Below are 15149 nucleotides of genomic sequence, written 5' to 3' on the forward strand. Positions count from 1 at the left end.
TAATATGCATAAAACTATCTTCCTAATGGAATTAATTTGAGAATTAAAATATCTGTAAAACATCTAATATATAATTATCTATAAGGTGTATGGTAAATATTAATTCCATTCCTCATAGAAAAAAATGTATTGATATATTCCTTGTCAAGTGGAAATTAGGACTTAAAAATCAGTTTCTAGGCTATGTCTTCAAAGTTCACAATCCTGTTAGTGGATATTTAGCTTTTTAAAAATAAAATTTAGATCTTTTCCGCTGTGAACTCTCTAAGAAATGTATTCTTTTCAATACTCCATTTTATCTGAGAGTCCTTAAAATTTACTCTTTCAATCAATGGCTCTGTAATGGTTACTATTGTAGCTTAAGTGAGCCACAGATGAAGAACACTGAAATATCAGAAATGAGAATGATAGAACAAAAATGAATGTAGGGTAAAAAATAAGAGCATAAACTTTACAGAAGAAAGGGGTAAGCAACAAGGAGGTAATATAGAATAGAAAAAACTTTCAATGGCTTTTTGTAGTGTTCTGAGAAGTTCATAGGATATAGAAATCATCATAGACACTTAGTCGGTCTAGGAGGGAGTATTTAGTTTGGGCTTTTAAGAGTGGGTAGTACTTCAAAGAGCAGTGAATATTCAATTGTAGAAATAGGTTATAACACAAGTATGAACACAAGTATAAAGATCAGAAGAGGCAATGTACACCTGAAGGAGACTACCAGGCCAGATTGAACAGTGTGTCCCTTCTAACACAATGATGGACATGTGTCCAAAAAGGCAGGCCTAGCGGGTTGTACAAGGGCCTTGTGCCAAGCTGAACAATTTGAACTTCCCAAGGTAATAGGAAGCAAAATATGTTTTTAAGCAAATGAATAAGATAAATGCACATGAATTTTCTCATGAAAATTAATCTGGTACAGAGAAAAAAAAAAACACAATAATGCTAAAGTACTGGATGTATACAGTACCAAGTAGCGCTTTCTTCTTAAAGCAAACAGAAATCTCCAGGTATCATACCCTGTAAATTTTCTTCCTGATACCGTTAGGAATTGTTTAATTGTATTAATATTTGCAACACAAAGGAAATCTGCCCTTTGTGAAAATGACTAGGTGGCGCCTGGGTATATCACTGGATTAAGCATCTGCCCTGGGGTTCTGGGACTAAATCCCTTTTTGGCTCCCTGCTCAGCAGGGAGTCTGCTTCTCCTTTTCCTTCTACTACCCCACTGATTGTGCTCTGTCTCTCAAATAAATAAATGAAATCTTTAAATTAAAAAAAATTACTATAAAACCAAATGACCTGTTTATTTTAACCTGGACTATGATGTAATCTAAGTTATCAAGAAAACATAACTCATATTGGAAGTTAATTAAAACGGGATTTCCAATATAACCAGGCCTAGGTAAGTCTGGATGTTATAAGCAAATTTAAATACAATTAATAAAGATAATAGAACAAGAGCTGGAGAGAAAGGGGAAAGTCTCAAGGATTTTTAATATTCCACAATAAAGATCATTTTTGTAATATAGTGAGAATGAAAGGTATGAGCAAAAGAAAGATGAGACATCCTTGTAACTGTCAAAAAAAAAGGGATATAGAAGTAAAAGAAACAGGTCAAGATTGTAAGAGCTGAAACTCATTTTACCAAAAGCATCTCTAAACTAGGTACTAAGAGGCAACTTTTAAGACAAGCAGATTCATTAAAAATGATTAGATTAAAAAAAAAAGAGATTGGGTCCATTTTATTCCTCACACAAAATGTTCTGATGGAACCATATAGTCAAATAATATATTTATATATCTAACAAAAAATTCAATAAATTGGCAAAGTTCAGCCCAATCTAGCTACAAGTATAACTAGGCCTGGCCACCTATACCTATGTGATGCTATGTTAAGCTATATACTATGCTGTCTCCTAGCTATGACTACCAATTCCGCTACTGTATAGAACTGCATTTCACCTGATGCAGAATCATAACCTGTTTCTCTGGTTGTTGTTGCTGTTCTTTCAAGGTTACTTTTTACTTTTCATGTGAAAATGGAAGTCCAAACAAAATTTTTCATTTCTCTTACAGATTTGGAATAAATTAATAAAAAACTGTGGACTTTAGAAGAGTTGACCTTCACTTTAGTACCAAGTTTATCCAGAAGCTAGAAGGAGATACCTGTAGAGAGAAAGAATGACTCTAACAAATGATTTCTCTTCATTTGTTTATTTGTAAATAGACTGAAGATTTACTGTCATTCCTTTCCCTCAATCCAATCAGTTTTTAAATAAGTAAGTTTTAGACTTATTCTATGGGTAATATTTCTTTATCAACCCACAGAAAAGATTATGCCTTATTTTGAAACTATGTAAGAAAAGAATTTCTTATAATCTCTAAAACACATCTGGAGTCTGGAATTTTTTTCTCAATGGTGCATCTTGGAGAGCCAAAAATGTTGTACCTATATGGTCCTTGAAACAAAGCAAGCTTCAACTTCAATAGGAAATACATAGAGATTATCCTGACAAAAAAGTATATTCAAAACAAATCTCACATAACAAGATTACAAACCTTGCCTTGTTGCATTGAGCAGTCTACACATCCTACTTGAATATTTCCATGTTTAGCTCCTGGGATTATTTGTAATCTTTCAAAATCACTTCCCAGTATAACAATGTCACATCCAGATGCATAAGCCTAAAAAAAAAAAAAAAAAAAAAAAGACAAAGAAAAAGAAAAAGATAAAATAAATTTTTTATAAATAAAATTTATAAAACTTGTCAAGAAAGTATTTATCATATAGAATAATGGCATTAAATATTATGTTTTAACAGAGTAACTTTAAATATCCCTTTTTAAAAAAAAAAAATCTCTATTATTTGAGAGTATTTCCTTTCCCTCTGATATTCAAACCCATCAGCAAATTCAGTCAGTCCTACCTGCAAAATGTTCACTTCTACCTCCACTGAATGGTCCCACTCTACCTCCCTACCATGGTTCAATGCCCTTATTGTCCTAACTCTCCAAACTCATCTCAAGCTACTCTTTCCTTCCTTCCATTTGCTCTGTTCCTACATTGCCCTTGCTTGTTCCTGAAGCATATCAATTTTTTTTCCACCGATGTGTGTTTTATCTACCTCTCTTCTGCCCGGTCTTTGTCTAGCTAGCTTTTTTCCAACATTCAGGTCTTAGTTCCCAAGCGTGTGCGCGTGCACGCCCACACACGCCCACACACGCACGCTCTCCTTCTTTCCCGCTCTCCCTTTACTTCCTATCACATTACTAGCTATTCTTCTTCACAGCAGGTATCACAATTTCATTTTTTTTTTTTTTTGAGATTTTATAGACATAGAGAGAGAGAGGCAGAGATACAGGCAGAGGGAGAAGCAGGCTCCATGCCAGGAGTCCGACGTAGGACTCGATCCCAGGACTCCAGGATCGCGCCCTGGGCCTAAGGCAGGCGCCAAACCGCTGAGCCACCCAGGGATCCCGGTATCACAATTTCAAAGTATCTTGCCTATTATCCATTTTCATTATTGCAAGTTAAGTTACAAAACAAAACTATAGAGTTCAACTGCATCTTGTTCTCTATTCTCCAATTCTAAATGAAGGGGCTTCTTTATAAATACCTATGGCATAAATGAAGTACTTAACTTCAAAAAAAAGCTACCATAACCAAACAAACAGGCATAGTTCAAAGCCTGTTAGCAAGCATTTATAGCTCTTTTTGAACTTTACAATTAGCAGGACTCTTCCAACCAGACGACTTCTTGTATCCTTTTCTCTAGCTTCTTAGACCACAGGAATTTCTTTGTGGCTGTCTTCTTGGAATTTACTTATATAAGCCAGCATGAAGTATAACACTGACAATAAAACATCTATCACAATCTTTTTCCCATCCAAATGTAAGTTCTTAAAGTAATTATTTTCTTTCTCATCACTTTTGCACCTCCACATATACCTTACTTAATGTAGAAAATAATATTTATACTTTACAACTTTAATTTTTACCAAAGCCAAAATTTTCTGTACATGCCAGCAAAAAATATTTGGAAAGGTATTTGAGAGAACATACAAACACATCTGCTTACATTACAGACAAGAAAATGAGGCCTAAACAGGCTGACATAATTTCTTAGTGGCAGAGTGGGCTTCAGAACCTTGATCTCTTTTGATTCTTGATCTAGTTCTGTTCCTAGGACACCAGAAGAACTTCCCTAGTTAAGTATGCTTGCCTAGAATTTTCCTAAAAGGAATTAGGGACAATCAAGTCTGCTTGTACTGGCGTCATATAGTGGAAAAAACTGGCTCAGTAAAAAAAAATCTCATGATGGTCTGCTCACCTATATAAATATACACAGTAGGATCATAAGGCTTGTCACAAGACTATTAGCAAGAACAAATTCCAAAAACTAATTAATTTAAAGAAAAATTTTCACTTATAATGCTCTAAATATCTTAATATTTTAGAAACTGATTTCTCCCTCCCCCATTATTTTTTTTTTAATTTTTATTTATGTATGATAGTCACAGAGAGAGAGAGAGAGAGGCAGAGACATAGGCAGAGGGAGAAGCAGGCTCCATGCACCGGGAGCCCGATGTGGGATTCGATCCCGGGTCTCCAGGATCGCGCCCTGGGCCAAAGGCAGGCACTAAACCTCTGCGCCACCCAGGGATTCCACCCCCCCCCCCATTATTTAATTTTGGTAAAATAACTGCTAGTCACTGTATCCCAAATCATTGTATCAAATTATAAATATTTACAACTTAGATTTCCTACCCATTAAGCAAAAATTTTAGTTTCCATTAACTGAAACACACACACACACACACACACACACATATATATATAAAACATGTCTTCATAACTTTGCCTTCCTTTTGCCGTACCTAAAATTGTTTACCTACTTTCAGATATTGTATAGCAACTATTTTTGTCAACTACAACTCTGAATTTTCCTGAATTAAGTTTACATTAATCCTGAAGTTCCTCACAAAATTACTGTTTAATACAAGTATTAAACATCTACAGAGTTGAGACATGCATAGTTATCCCAGAAATAAACACTTAGCCCTACAGAGAGGAAGATGCCAACTTCACAATTAACTCTTGATCATTCAAAGATTAACCAAGCTCTGAATTGCCCTTGTTCTTTTGCTGGAGCTGTATTACATTAGTACAGCCTGTCATTTGACTTTCTCTTAGTGACAGTACTAAAACGTACAAAGCTTTCTCTCTGTAGTTTTGGTAAACTTCAAATCAATTGAAAATGACTGATCTTATCTGGAATATCTCTTTCAGTTCTCACTTTCTTCTCTTAAAGCTGTAACTAATGGATGTCAATAAGCTACTATCTGAGGGGGAAAAGGAATATAACCAACTGTAGTCTACACTTCACAAATTGACTATTATGCTTGGAGTTATAATAAAAATCTTCTGGTATTCTTGATTACAGAATTTAAATTTTTACAGTTTATTTGACTATATAAATGCAGGATGCATTTATTACAAACTATATTTGCATTATGTTCCACTTCTCACTCATTTTCAAGAATTTGTAAACGTATCTCTTTAAAAAATCTTGTATAGGAGATTAGTGGAATAAACTATAGTTCATAACTGCTATAGAGTATCATACAGTTATAAAAATAATAAGGACAAAGTGGAAAAGGATGTTTAAGGGACAAATTTTGGATAAGGGACAAGGAAATAAGAAAACATATGGAGAAACAAAGGCAAAAATGAACTACTGGGACTTTATCAAGACAAAAAGCTTTTGCACAGCAAAGGAAATAGTCGACAAAACCAAAAGACAACTGACAAAATGGGAGAAGATATTTGCAGATAATGAATCAGATAAAGGGCTAGAATCCAAAATCTATAAAGAACTTATCAAACTCAACACCCAAAGAATAAACAATCCAATCAAGAAATGGGCAGAAGGAATGGACACACATTTCTCCAAAGAAGACATACAAATGGCCAATGAAAAAAAGGTTCCACATCACTCAACATCAGAGAAATACAAATCAAAACCACAATGAGATACCACCTCACACCAGTTAGAATGGCTAAAATGAACAAGACAGGAAACAGCAGATGCTGGCGAGGATATAGAAAAAGAGGAACCCTCTTACATTGTTGGTGGGAATGCAAGCAATGCAGCCACTCTGGAAAACAATATGGAGGTTCCTCAAAAAGTAGAAAATACAGCTATCCTATGACCCAGCAATTGCACTACTGGGTATTTACCTTAAAGATACAAATGTAGTAATCTGAAGGGGCACCTGGACTCCAATGTTTATAATAGCAGCAGTGTCCACAACACCATACTATGAAAAGAGCCCATCAACAGATGAATGAATAAAGAAGATGTGGTATAGATAGATAGATAGATAGATAGATAGATAGATAATGTATACACACATATGTGTGTGTGTATATATTTTATATGTGCATGTGTGTATATAATGGAATACTACTCAGCCATCAAAAATGAAAACTTGCCATTTACAATGACATGATGGAAATAGAAGATATTACACTAAGCAAAATAAGTCAATCAGAGAAACACAATTATCATAAGATCTCACTCACATGTGGAATTTAAGAAACATAACAGGATCATAGGGGGAGGGAGGAAAAAATAAAACAAGACGAATGCAGAGAGGGAGACAAACCATAAGAGACTCTTAGTCATAGAGAAAAAACTGAGGGTTGCTGGAGCAGACAATGGTGGTGGTACGGGGTAACTGAGTGATGGGCCTGAATGAGGGCACAGAATGGAATGAGCACTGAGTGTTATAAAAGACAGATGAATCACTGACCTCTGCCTCTGAAACCAATAATACATTACATTAACTGAATTTAAATTTAAAAGAAAAGGAAAGGCATAAAACTCAGTGCATTTTATCAAGCACTGCCAGTGGATATTGATGTTCATAGTTCTCAAACTACAATTTAGGAAATATATATCTTTACAAATACAAAAAAAAAAAAATACCCTACTATACCTGAAAGAAGATGCTTTAAAAAAAAATAAAACAGGCAAGAATCATCATCAGTGGATATTCAATCTAGAGGGAAGTTATGATGAGGATCAGGATATTGGCATGGTCTTTTTATTTTTTTTTAAGATTTTTTGTTTTATTTATTTATGAGAGACACAAAGAAAGAGAGGCAGAGACACAGGCAGAGGGAGAAGCAGGCTCCATGCAGGGTGCCTGATGTGGGACTTGATCCTGGGTCTCCAGGATCACGCCCTGGGCTGAAGGCGGCACTAAACCACTGAGCCACCCGGGCTGCCCTACATGGTCTTAAAAGCCTCTCTCACACACTGCTTATTAGTTGCAAGAAGAAGAAAAAAAAATCTGTTACACAGTGCAGAAAATGGGCAACACCCTGAATGGCCATCAAATTAACATCACTAATGACAGATATCACGTACCTCCAAATGGGATACGTAGAAAGGGACACAACATCATCTAAGCAGAATTTTGGCCAGGAATGCATAAGCTCAATCTAATCAGGAGGAAACATCAGATAAATAAGAAATGAAAAAAGTTTTGTTTTTTAAAAGAGGGAGGGAAGTAGTATAGTCTTCAAATATCACTTGAAATGAATAAAGAAAAAGGGATATGATGCTAAAGAGGCATGATAACTAAATGTTCTCCCATAGACTGAACCTTAAACTAGAAGGACGCTATAGAGAACACTGTCATATCAACTGACAGAACTCGAACATGGGTAAAAGTCTATCAATGTAAATTAACAAAGTAGGTAAGTGTACTATGATAATGTAACAATGTTCCTCTTATCATGAAATCAAACTAAAGTATGTAAGGGTAAAGAATTATGACATACATAACATCCTCAAAGGGCTCACAAAAAAAATTATGTAGGCATATACATAACAAGGGAACACAACTGATAAAGAAAATGAGAGTAAATTACTGCCAACAGTCAAATCTAAGTAAAGAGAGTATGGGTGTTCTTTACATTATTTTTATTTTATAACTTTTTCTAGGTATGAAATTATTTCTAAATAGTTATTTTCCAAGTAGTAATGAAAACTACTAAAACCTAAATAATTATTTTCAAAGTTAAAACAAAAAAATACTGTCACTTCTTTGCACTTTCTTTTATCTTTCACTCACTATAGTCTTCTGGACCTGTTTTCTTCTCTTTGGCACCATACTGCAAGGCCAATACTAAGTGCTTTTGATTGGTAATCCATTTAATCCCTACAATAAATTCTGTGAAGTACTCTGTGTAACCACCCCATGTTAGTGTTAAGGCAATTTAGGCTTAAACAGACTAAGTAATGGGCTCAAGTTTCAGAGCCAGTAGGAGGCCAAGTAAGACTAGGGCAGCCCTGGTGGCACAGCGGTTTAGCGCCGCCTGCAGCCCAGGGCGTGATCCTGGAGACCGTGGATCGAGTCCCACGTCAGGCTCTCTGCATGGAGCCTGCTTCTCCCTCTGCCTGTGTCTCTGCCTCTCTCTCTCTGCATCTCTATGAATAAATAAATAAATAATCTTTTAAAAATTTAAAAAAAAAAAGACTAAAGCCAAGTTATAACTAGTGGGAAAGGACAAGCTCTTACTTCCTTTGTTATACTATCACTCAATGCCTTATAAACAAACACTGGCATCAATTTAATAATTTTTCTCTAATTTCTTCCCATAATTAAGAATGTCTTATTTGGACTGTGAAGCAACCAGAACTCCTGTATCTGCTGATAGGAAAGTAAATTAATACAGTATGACTACTTTACAAAGCTAAACACATGCCTACTCAATAATCCAGCAATTCTAAGTTTATACCCAACAGAAATGTGTCCATATGTACACTAAAACACATAAATAAGAACATTAGTAGCTATTCATAAACACTCCAAAGTAGAACCAACTCAAACATCTACCAACAATGGAATATATAATAAGCTGTAGTATAATCAGACAATGGAATACTATAAAGCAATGGTTCTGAGACTCTCTGGTCTCAGGAATTCTTTGCACTTTTAAGAAAATATCGAGGCTAACCATCCTTCCATCCCCCACCTCAAGAGCTTTAGTTTTTGCACATTATCACCACTAATACTTTCTCTGAGAAATTAAAACTGCGAAAGTGTAATACACTGACTGAATCAGTAACGAAAACCTCCAAACAAATAAAAACCCAGGATCAGATGGCTTCACCACTGAATTATACCAAACATTTGAAAAATTAATGCCAATCCTTCTCAAGGTCTTCCAAAAAACTGAAGAGGGAATACTTTCAAACTCATTCTGCAAGGCCAGCTTTACATTGTCACAAATCTAGACAAGGACAATTACAAAAGAAAATTATATGCCAATATCCCTGATAAACATAAATACAAAAATTCTCAACAAAATACTAGCAAATCAATTTCTATAGCACATTTAAAAGATTATATACCATAATCAAGTGGGATTCATCACTGGGACTCAAGGACAGTACAATAAAGGCCATATATAACAAGCCCACAATATGAACACCATATTCAATGGTAAAAAGCTGAAAGCTTTCCTCTAAGATCAGGAAAAAGGCAAAGATGCCCACTCTCATGATTTCTATTCAACATAGTCCTGGCCAGAGCAATTAGTCATGGAAAAAAAAAGGGGGGGGGGTGGTTTCCACACTGGAAAGAAACACATAAAACTGTTTATACTTAACAAGATATATTGAAAACACTAAAGATTCTACCTAAAAAAAAAAAAAAATTTTGAATACATGAATTCAGCAGTGTTGTAGGATACAAAATCAATACACAAAAATTAGTTGCATTTCTATATGTTACCAATGAACTATTCAAAAAAGAAATTAAGAAAACAACTTATGACAGCACCAAAAAGTAAAATACTTAACAATGAATTTTAAAAAGGTGAAAGATCTTATACATTGAAAATTGTAAGACACTGATTAAAAAACTGAAGATGACACAGATAGATGACAAAATATCCTCTGTTCTTAGGATGTCCATACTATCCAAAGCAATCTACAGATTTAATGTAATCCCTATCAAAATTCTAATGGCATTTTTCACAGGAAAAAAAATTCCAAAATTCATATGAGACCATAAAAGACACCAAGTATCCAAAGCAATCTTGAGCAAGACCCATCATACTGCCTGATTTCAAACTGTATTACAAAGCTATAGTAATCAAAAACAGTATGATATTAACATGAAGACAGGCACATGAACAGAAGGAACAGAATTATAAGCTCAGACATAAACCTACATATGGGCAACTAATCTTCAACAAAAGCAGTCTCTTCAATAAATGGTGTTAAGAAACTGCACATCCACATGCAAAAGAATAAAACTGAGCCTTTATATTACATTATACACAAAAACCAACTCGAAATGAATCACAGACTTGAATGTAAGACCTGAAACTATAAAACTCCTAGAAAACAGAAAAGAAGCTCCACTTGACATTGGTCTGAGCGATAACTTTTTTTGATATGATACCAAAAGCTCCAGCAGTAAAAGCAGTACTAAACAAGCAGGACTACGTCAAACTAAAAAGCTTCTGCAAGAAAAGAAAAGAAAAGAAAAGAAAAGAAAAGAAAAGAAAAGAAAAGAAAAAGAAAAAAGAAAAGAAAGAAAAGAAAAGAAAAGAAAAGAAAAGAAAAGAAAAGAAAAGAAAAGAAAAGAAAAATAAAAGAAATTGTCAACAAAATGTAAAAGTCAACCTATAAAATGGGAGAAAACTTTGCAAACCATCTCTGATAAGGAGTTAATATCCAAAGTAGGTAAGGAACTCATGCAACTCAATAGCAAAAAAACAACCTGATTTCAGAAAGGGTAAAGGGGGCACCTGGTGGCTCAAACATCTGCCTTCTGCTCAGGTTATGATCTTAGGTTCCTGGATCAGCCCTGGTTAGGCTCCCTGCTCAGCTTTTCCCTCTTCCTCTGCTCCTCCCCACCACTCATACTCACATATAGTCTCTTTCTCTTCTGTCTCAAATCAATAAAATTATTTTTAAAAAAGAATTAAACATACATTTTTCGAAAAAAGACATAAAAGTGGCTAGTAGGTACATGAAAAAAAAGTTCATCACTAGGTATTAGGGAAATATAAACTTTACACCTATTAGAATGACTATCATCAAAAAAACAAGAGATAATGTGCTAGTGAAGATGTAGACCAAAGGAAATTCTTTGTGCACTCCTGTTGGGAATGTAAACTGATATAGATGCTATGGAAAACAATAGGAAGGTTCCTAAAAAAATTAAAAATAGAACTACCACAAGATTCAGGAATCCAATTTTTGGGTATAAATCCAAAGATGATGAAATGGCTATCTCAATGAAATACCTGCACTCCCATATTCACTGAAGTGTTTATTCACAACAGCCGACATGGAAACCTAAGTGTCCAACAGTAGATGGATGGATAAAGAAAATAGGGTACATATACACAATGGAATAGTATTCAGCCATAAAAAATAAGAAAATCCAGGCATTTGTGACAACCTTGATAGCACAATGCTAAGTGAAATAAGTCAAACAGTGAAAGATAAGTACACTATATATGTATTCCACCTATGCAGGGATTCTAAAAACATGATACTAATAGAAATAGGAACAGAAAGGTGGTTGCCAGGGACTGTGGAGTGGGGGAAATGTGAGATGTTGGTCAAAGCGCAAAAACTTCAGTTGTAAAATAAATAGTTTCCAGGGATCTAATGTACAGCATGGTTACTGTAGTTAATGATATTGTATTATATACTACAAAGTTGGTATTACATTAAAGTTTTAATATTCTTACCATAATAACAAAATGGTAACAAAGTAAAATGTATGTTAACTAGCCTTATTGTGATAAACATTTCACAACATATGCATGTATCAAATCATCACATTATACACCTTAAACCTACACAATGATATATATCAATTATATCTCAATAAAGGTGGGGAAAGAAGGAGATGAGTCTATACAGATAATCCAAACTGGATTACTTAAAATAGACACTCAAAAATTACTTAAAATAGACATATCTTCTTATGCATAGTTCTAGTAGACTATTAAAATTAATTCAATCTTCTCTAGTTTATACAATATTATGACATAATAAGCATGGAAGTACACCAAGCCTTCTCTCCCCCAAAAACAGGGAAAACAGCTTTAAAGTGAGCTATGTACCACTGAATTTTTAAAAATAATCCATCATCCTGGTTTAAAGAAAAATCTAAGTAATATGATACATAGTATTTTTTTTAAGATTTTATTTATTTATTTATAAGAGACACAAGCAGAAGGAAAAGCAAGCTCCCTGTGGGGAGCCTAATGCAGGACTCGATCCCTGGATCCCAGGATCATGACCCACACCAAAGGAAGACGCTCAACCACTGAACTACCAGGTGCCCCTGATACATAGCATTTCTAAACCCAAATATAAAACTAGTTTGACAGATTTTTCTAAATTATTCTTAAAATCTCACTTCAAGGTGTCCTGACTACATTGTGTAACATTATCAAAAGAATAAGGACAGCAGTGATTTATTAAATAAACTGCATGCTATTTGGTCTTCAAAATTAACATGTACATATTACAATTGACACATTAGCTAGTTCTGTCAAAAGATCTGTAATCAGAACAATCTATTACTAATCAATGAAAATTAAATTAGCAAATGAAAATTCTCTTACTAGGCACATGTAATATTAAGTTTACTAATTTTGAGACTAAACAAGATGCACAGGAAGAACTGAGCTCATATATGTGCTATCAAGCATATAATCATGATTTTTAACTTTAAGTTGTGGCAGAAAACCTTCTCAAATATTCTAAATTTCAAAAATTATCCAAGGTTATAACAGTTGGTATTTGAATTTGGAAATATTGTGATTTCTGTGAAATACTTGGATTTCTTGTTTTCACTGTTCGGTTCTAACCAACCATACCAGGTAAATATTCCAAGGAATCTTTTCCTGGTATATTTCCTGATTAAATGACTTGAATTGTAAAGTGTTGTAATTAGCACTTTTCTCATTTTTAAACATAGAATGTTGAAATGTAGTATTACTTCAATAACCTTAAAGATACTTTAATACTATTTAAACCCTAATATTTTAAAATAGGCCAGTTTTTAAAAAGAAATCTGATATAATACTTGTGATGGGGTATGAGTACCTCAAAAATATTTTTCCAGATGTAAATAATATCAAACTTTTCCCTCCTGTGTTCTCTCCACTTACAAAGACCCATTAAATCCCCTCCAAAAGAACAGACAACAAAAAAAACCCCTTTCTATTCACCCACCTACAAAGGTTTACCTAGAGTAAACAAAACAAAACGGATGTTTACCATGACAGTAAGAGAAGGAAGAATGCTAATGCACCCTCCATTTCTCTACCAACACCCAGATAGCTGCTGTCTTTCAACTTCTAATGTGGGTCCGCTTGGCTGTGAACACTGGGCTGCCTAACACAAACGGGAATCTGGAGCTCTAACATCTTTGCTTTCTCTCCTATAGCAGAGATGTTTAAATTCCAAACTAGAGACAGAGTCCTAAATATTAACACAGCCAGTCTCTTGTAAATTTCCTCTTTCATTTCATTTGAAACAGAGTCTCAACACTAACTATAAAGTATGAAATGAAAAAAATCTGTTGTATATTAAAGCACATATGTCATCAGTATCCACAGGAATACTTGAAAATCTAGATTCAAATTATCTGTGCCTCTTTTATAAACAAAATATTTTCTGTTCTAAAAACAAAAGTTGTCAACAGATCAGAACCAGTATGCTTACATATCCTGACTCTAAGAATAGCAGGAAATAAACAAGTAAAAAAGACTGAGGGAAGCATTCAGGTAAAGAAAGAAAAAATAAAGAATTTTTATTTAATGTACAGGAAAACCATTGCTCACCTGATATTGAGGGTAAAATGCATAATATGTGACTGAAAAAAGTTTAAAGGAACTTTAATAGAAGTATTTTATTTGGACTCAAATATAAATTATTAAAACTATTTTAAAACACAATGACTTTTAATTATATTGCAATAAGGCTTCTGTAACTACTATTCATCAATTCAACCAGTATTTAAATGCAAAGCATTAGAATAAGTAAAACTTTAATTATAATAATAATTAACATTTTTGAGAGTTTCACATATACTAAATAATGAAATTAGAACCTAGTATTTTTTTATGTAACAACCCTATAAATAGATACCACTTTGTCCCAATCTTACAGATGAGAAAAAAAGGAATTTAAAAGAACTTGCTCATAGATGTATAACTAACTATAAGGGACTAGGCTGGAAATCAAATAAAGTAATAACTCAACTAATGGAGTACCTTAATCACTGTTGTAGATGGTCATAATGAAGCCATGGGAGACACAGGCAATACTGGTTAATGATATAATGAAAGTACAAACAAAGTGCCTTGACAGCATAAGAGACATAGTCACTGCCTACTACAAGTTCCCTTAATAAGAAGGAAGTCAAAATATTCTGTGCCAGTTTAAGGAGTAAAAGTATTACTAATACTTAGACAAATTGTATTAGTAAGTATTTATTTTAAAATCTAGAATCCAAAATAAATAAATTAATTAAATTAAATAAAATCTAGAATCCATGAGAGCTGGCATTCAATTTCATTTCTGTTTAAAACCTGTCAGATTTCCTTTGAAAAACAGGATCTCATTTCTTGTAATCTTTCAAAACAAGAACAGGTAAATTATCAGCAAACATGCAAAGGGAGGAATTACAAACACAGGATGTCTTCACAAAAGAATAAAATCATTCTTCAAGGGAGCCTCCAAGATCTCCTGTCCCTCCCTCAAGTAAAACTGAAAATTAGAGATTTTTTTAGTCTACATAAAGGATATCATCTACCATTAATGTTTGCTATCTTTCTGTCAAAGAAGTCAAAATCAGAAGAGGTTAAAAACAGAATTCGAGGAGTAAACAACAAATACACTCTGCTTTTTAATATAAAGAACAGGCAATTTCAAGAGAGAAAATGAAGATGGAAATGGATGAAACTGAAGGCAAGAAACTTAATTTGTAACAGAACTAGCAACATAATGTTAGAGTCAAGGATAGACTAGGTATAAAGGAAGAAGTCTATCATTAATCCCTAAACTACCACCCAAATTACAGAGAACTTGTAC

General features: G+C 33.9%; 1 protein-coding gene across 8 annotated transcripts in view; it reads right to left on the reverse strand.

Moving 5' to 3' along the window:
- Nucleotides 1-15149, reverse strand: part of DMXL1 (Dmx like 1) — a 125310-nt gene that overhangs the window by 107207 nt on the left and 2954 nt on the right. For all 8 annotated transcript variants that reach the window (XM_026015413.2, XM_026015412.2, XM_026015411.2 and 5 more), the window contains exon 2: nt 2560-2685. In XM_026015413.2, coding sequence (XP_025871198.1) covers nt 2560-2685 — 126 coding nt within the window. The remainder of the gene's footprint in view (nt 1-2559; nt 2686-15149) is intronic.

This window comes from Vulpes vulpes, chromosome 12 (assembly GCF_048418805.1).
Source record: "Vulpes vulpes isolate BD-2025 chromosome 12, VulVul3, whole genome shotgun sequence".
Taxonomy (NCBI): Eukaryota; Metazoa; Chordata; class Mammalia; order Carnivora; family Canidae; genus Vulpes; species Vulpes vulpes.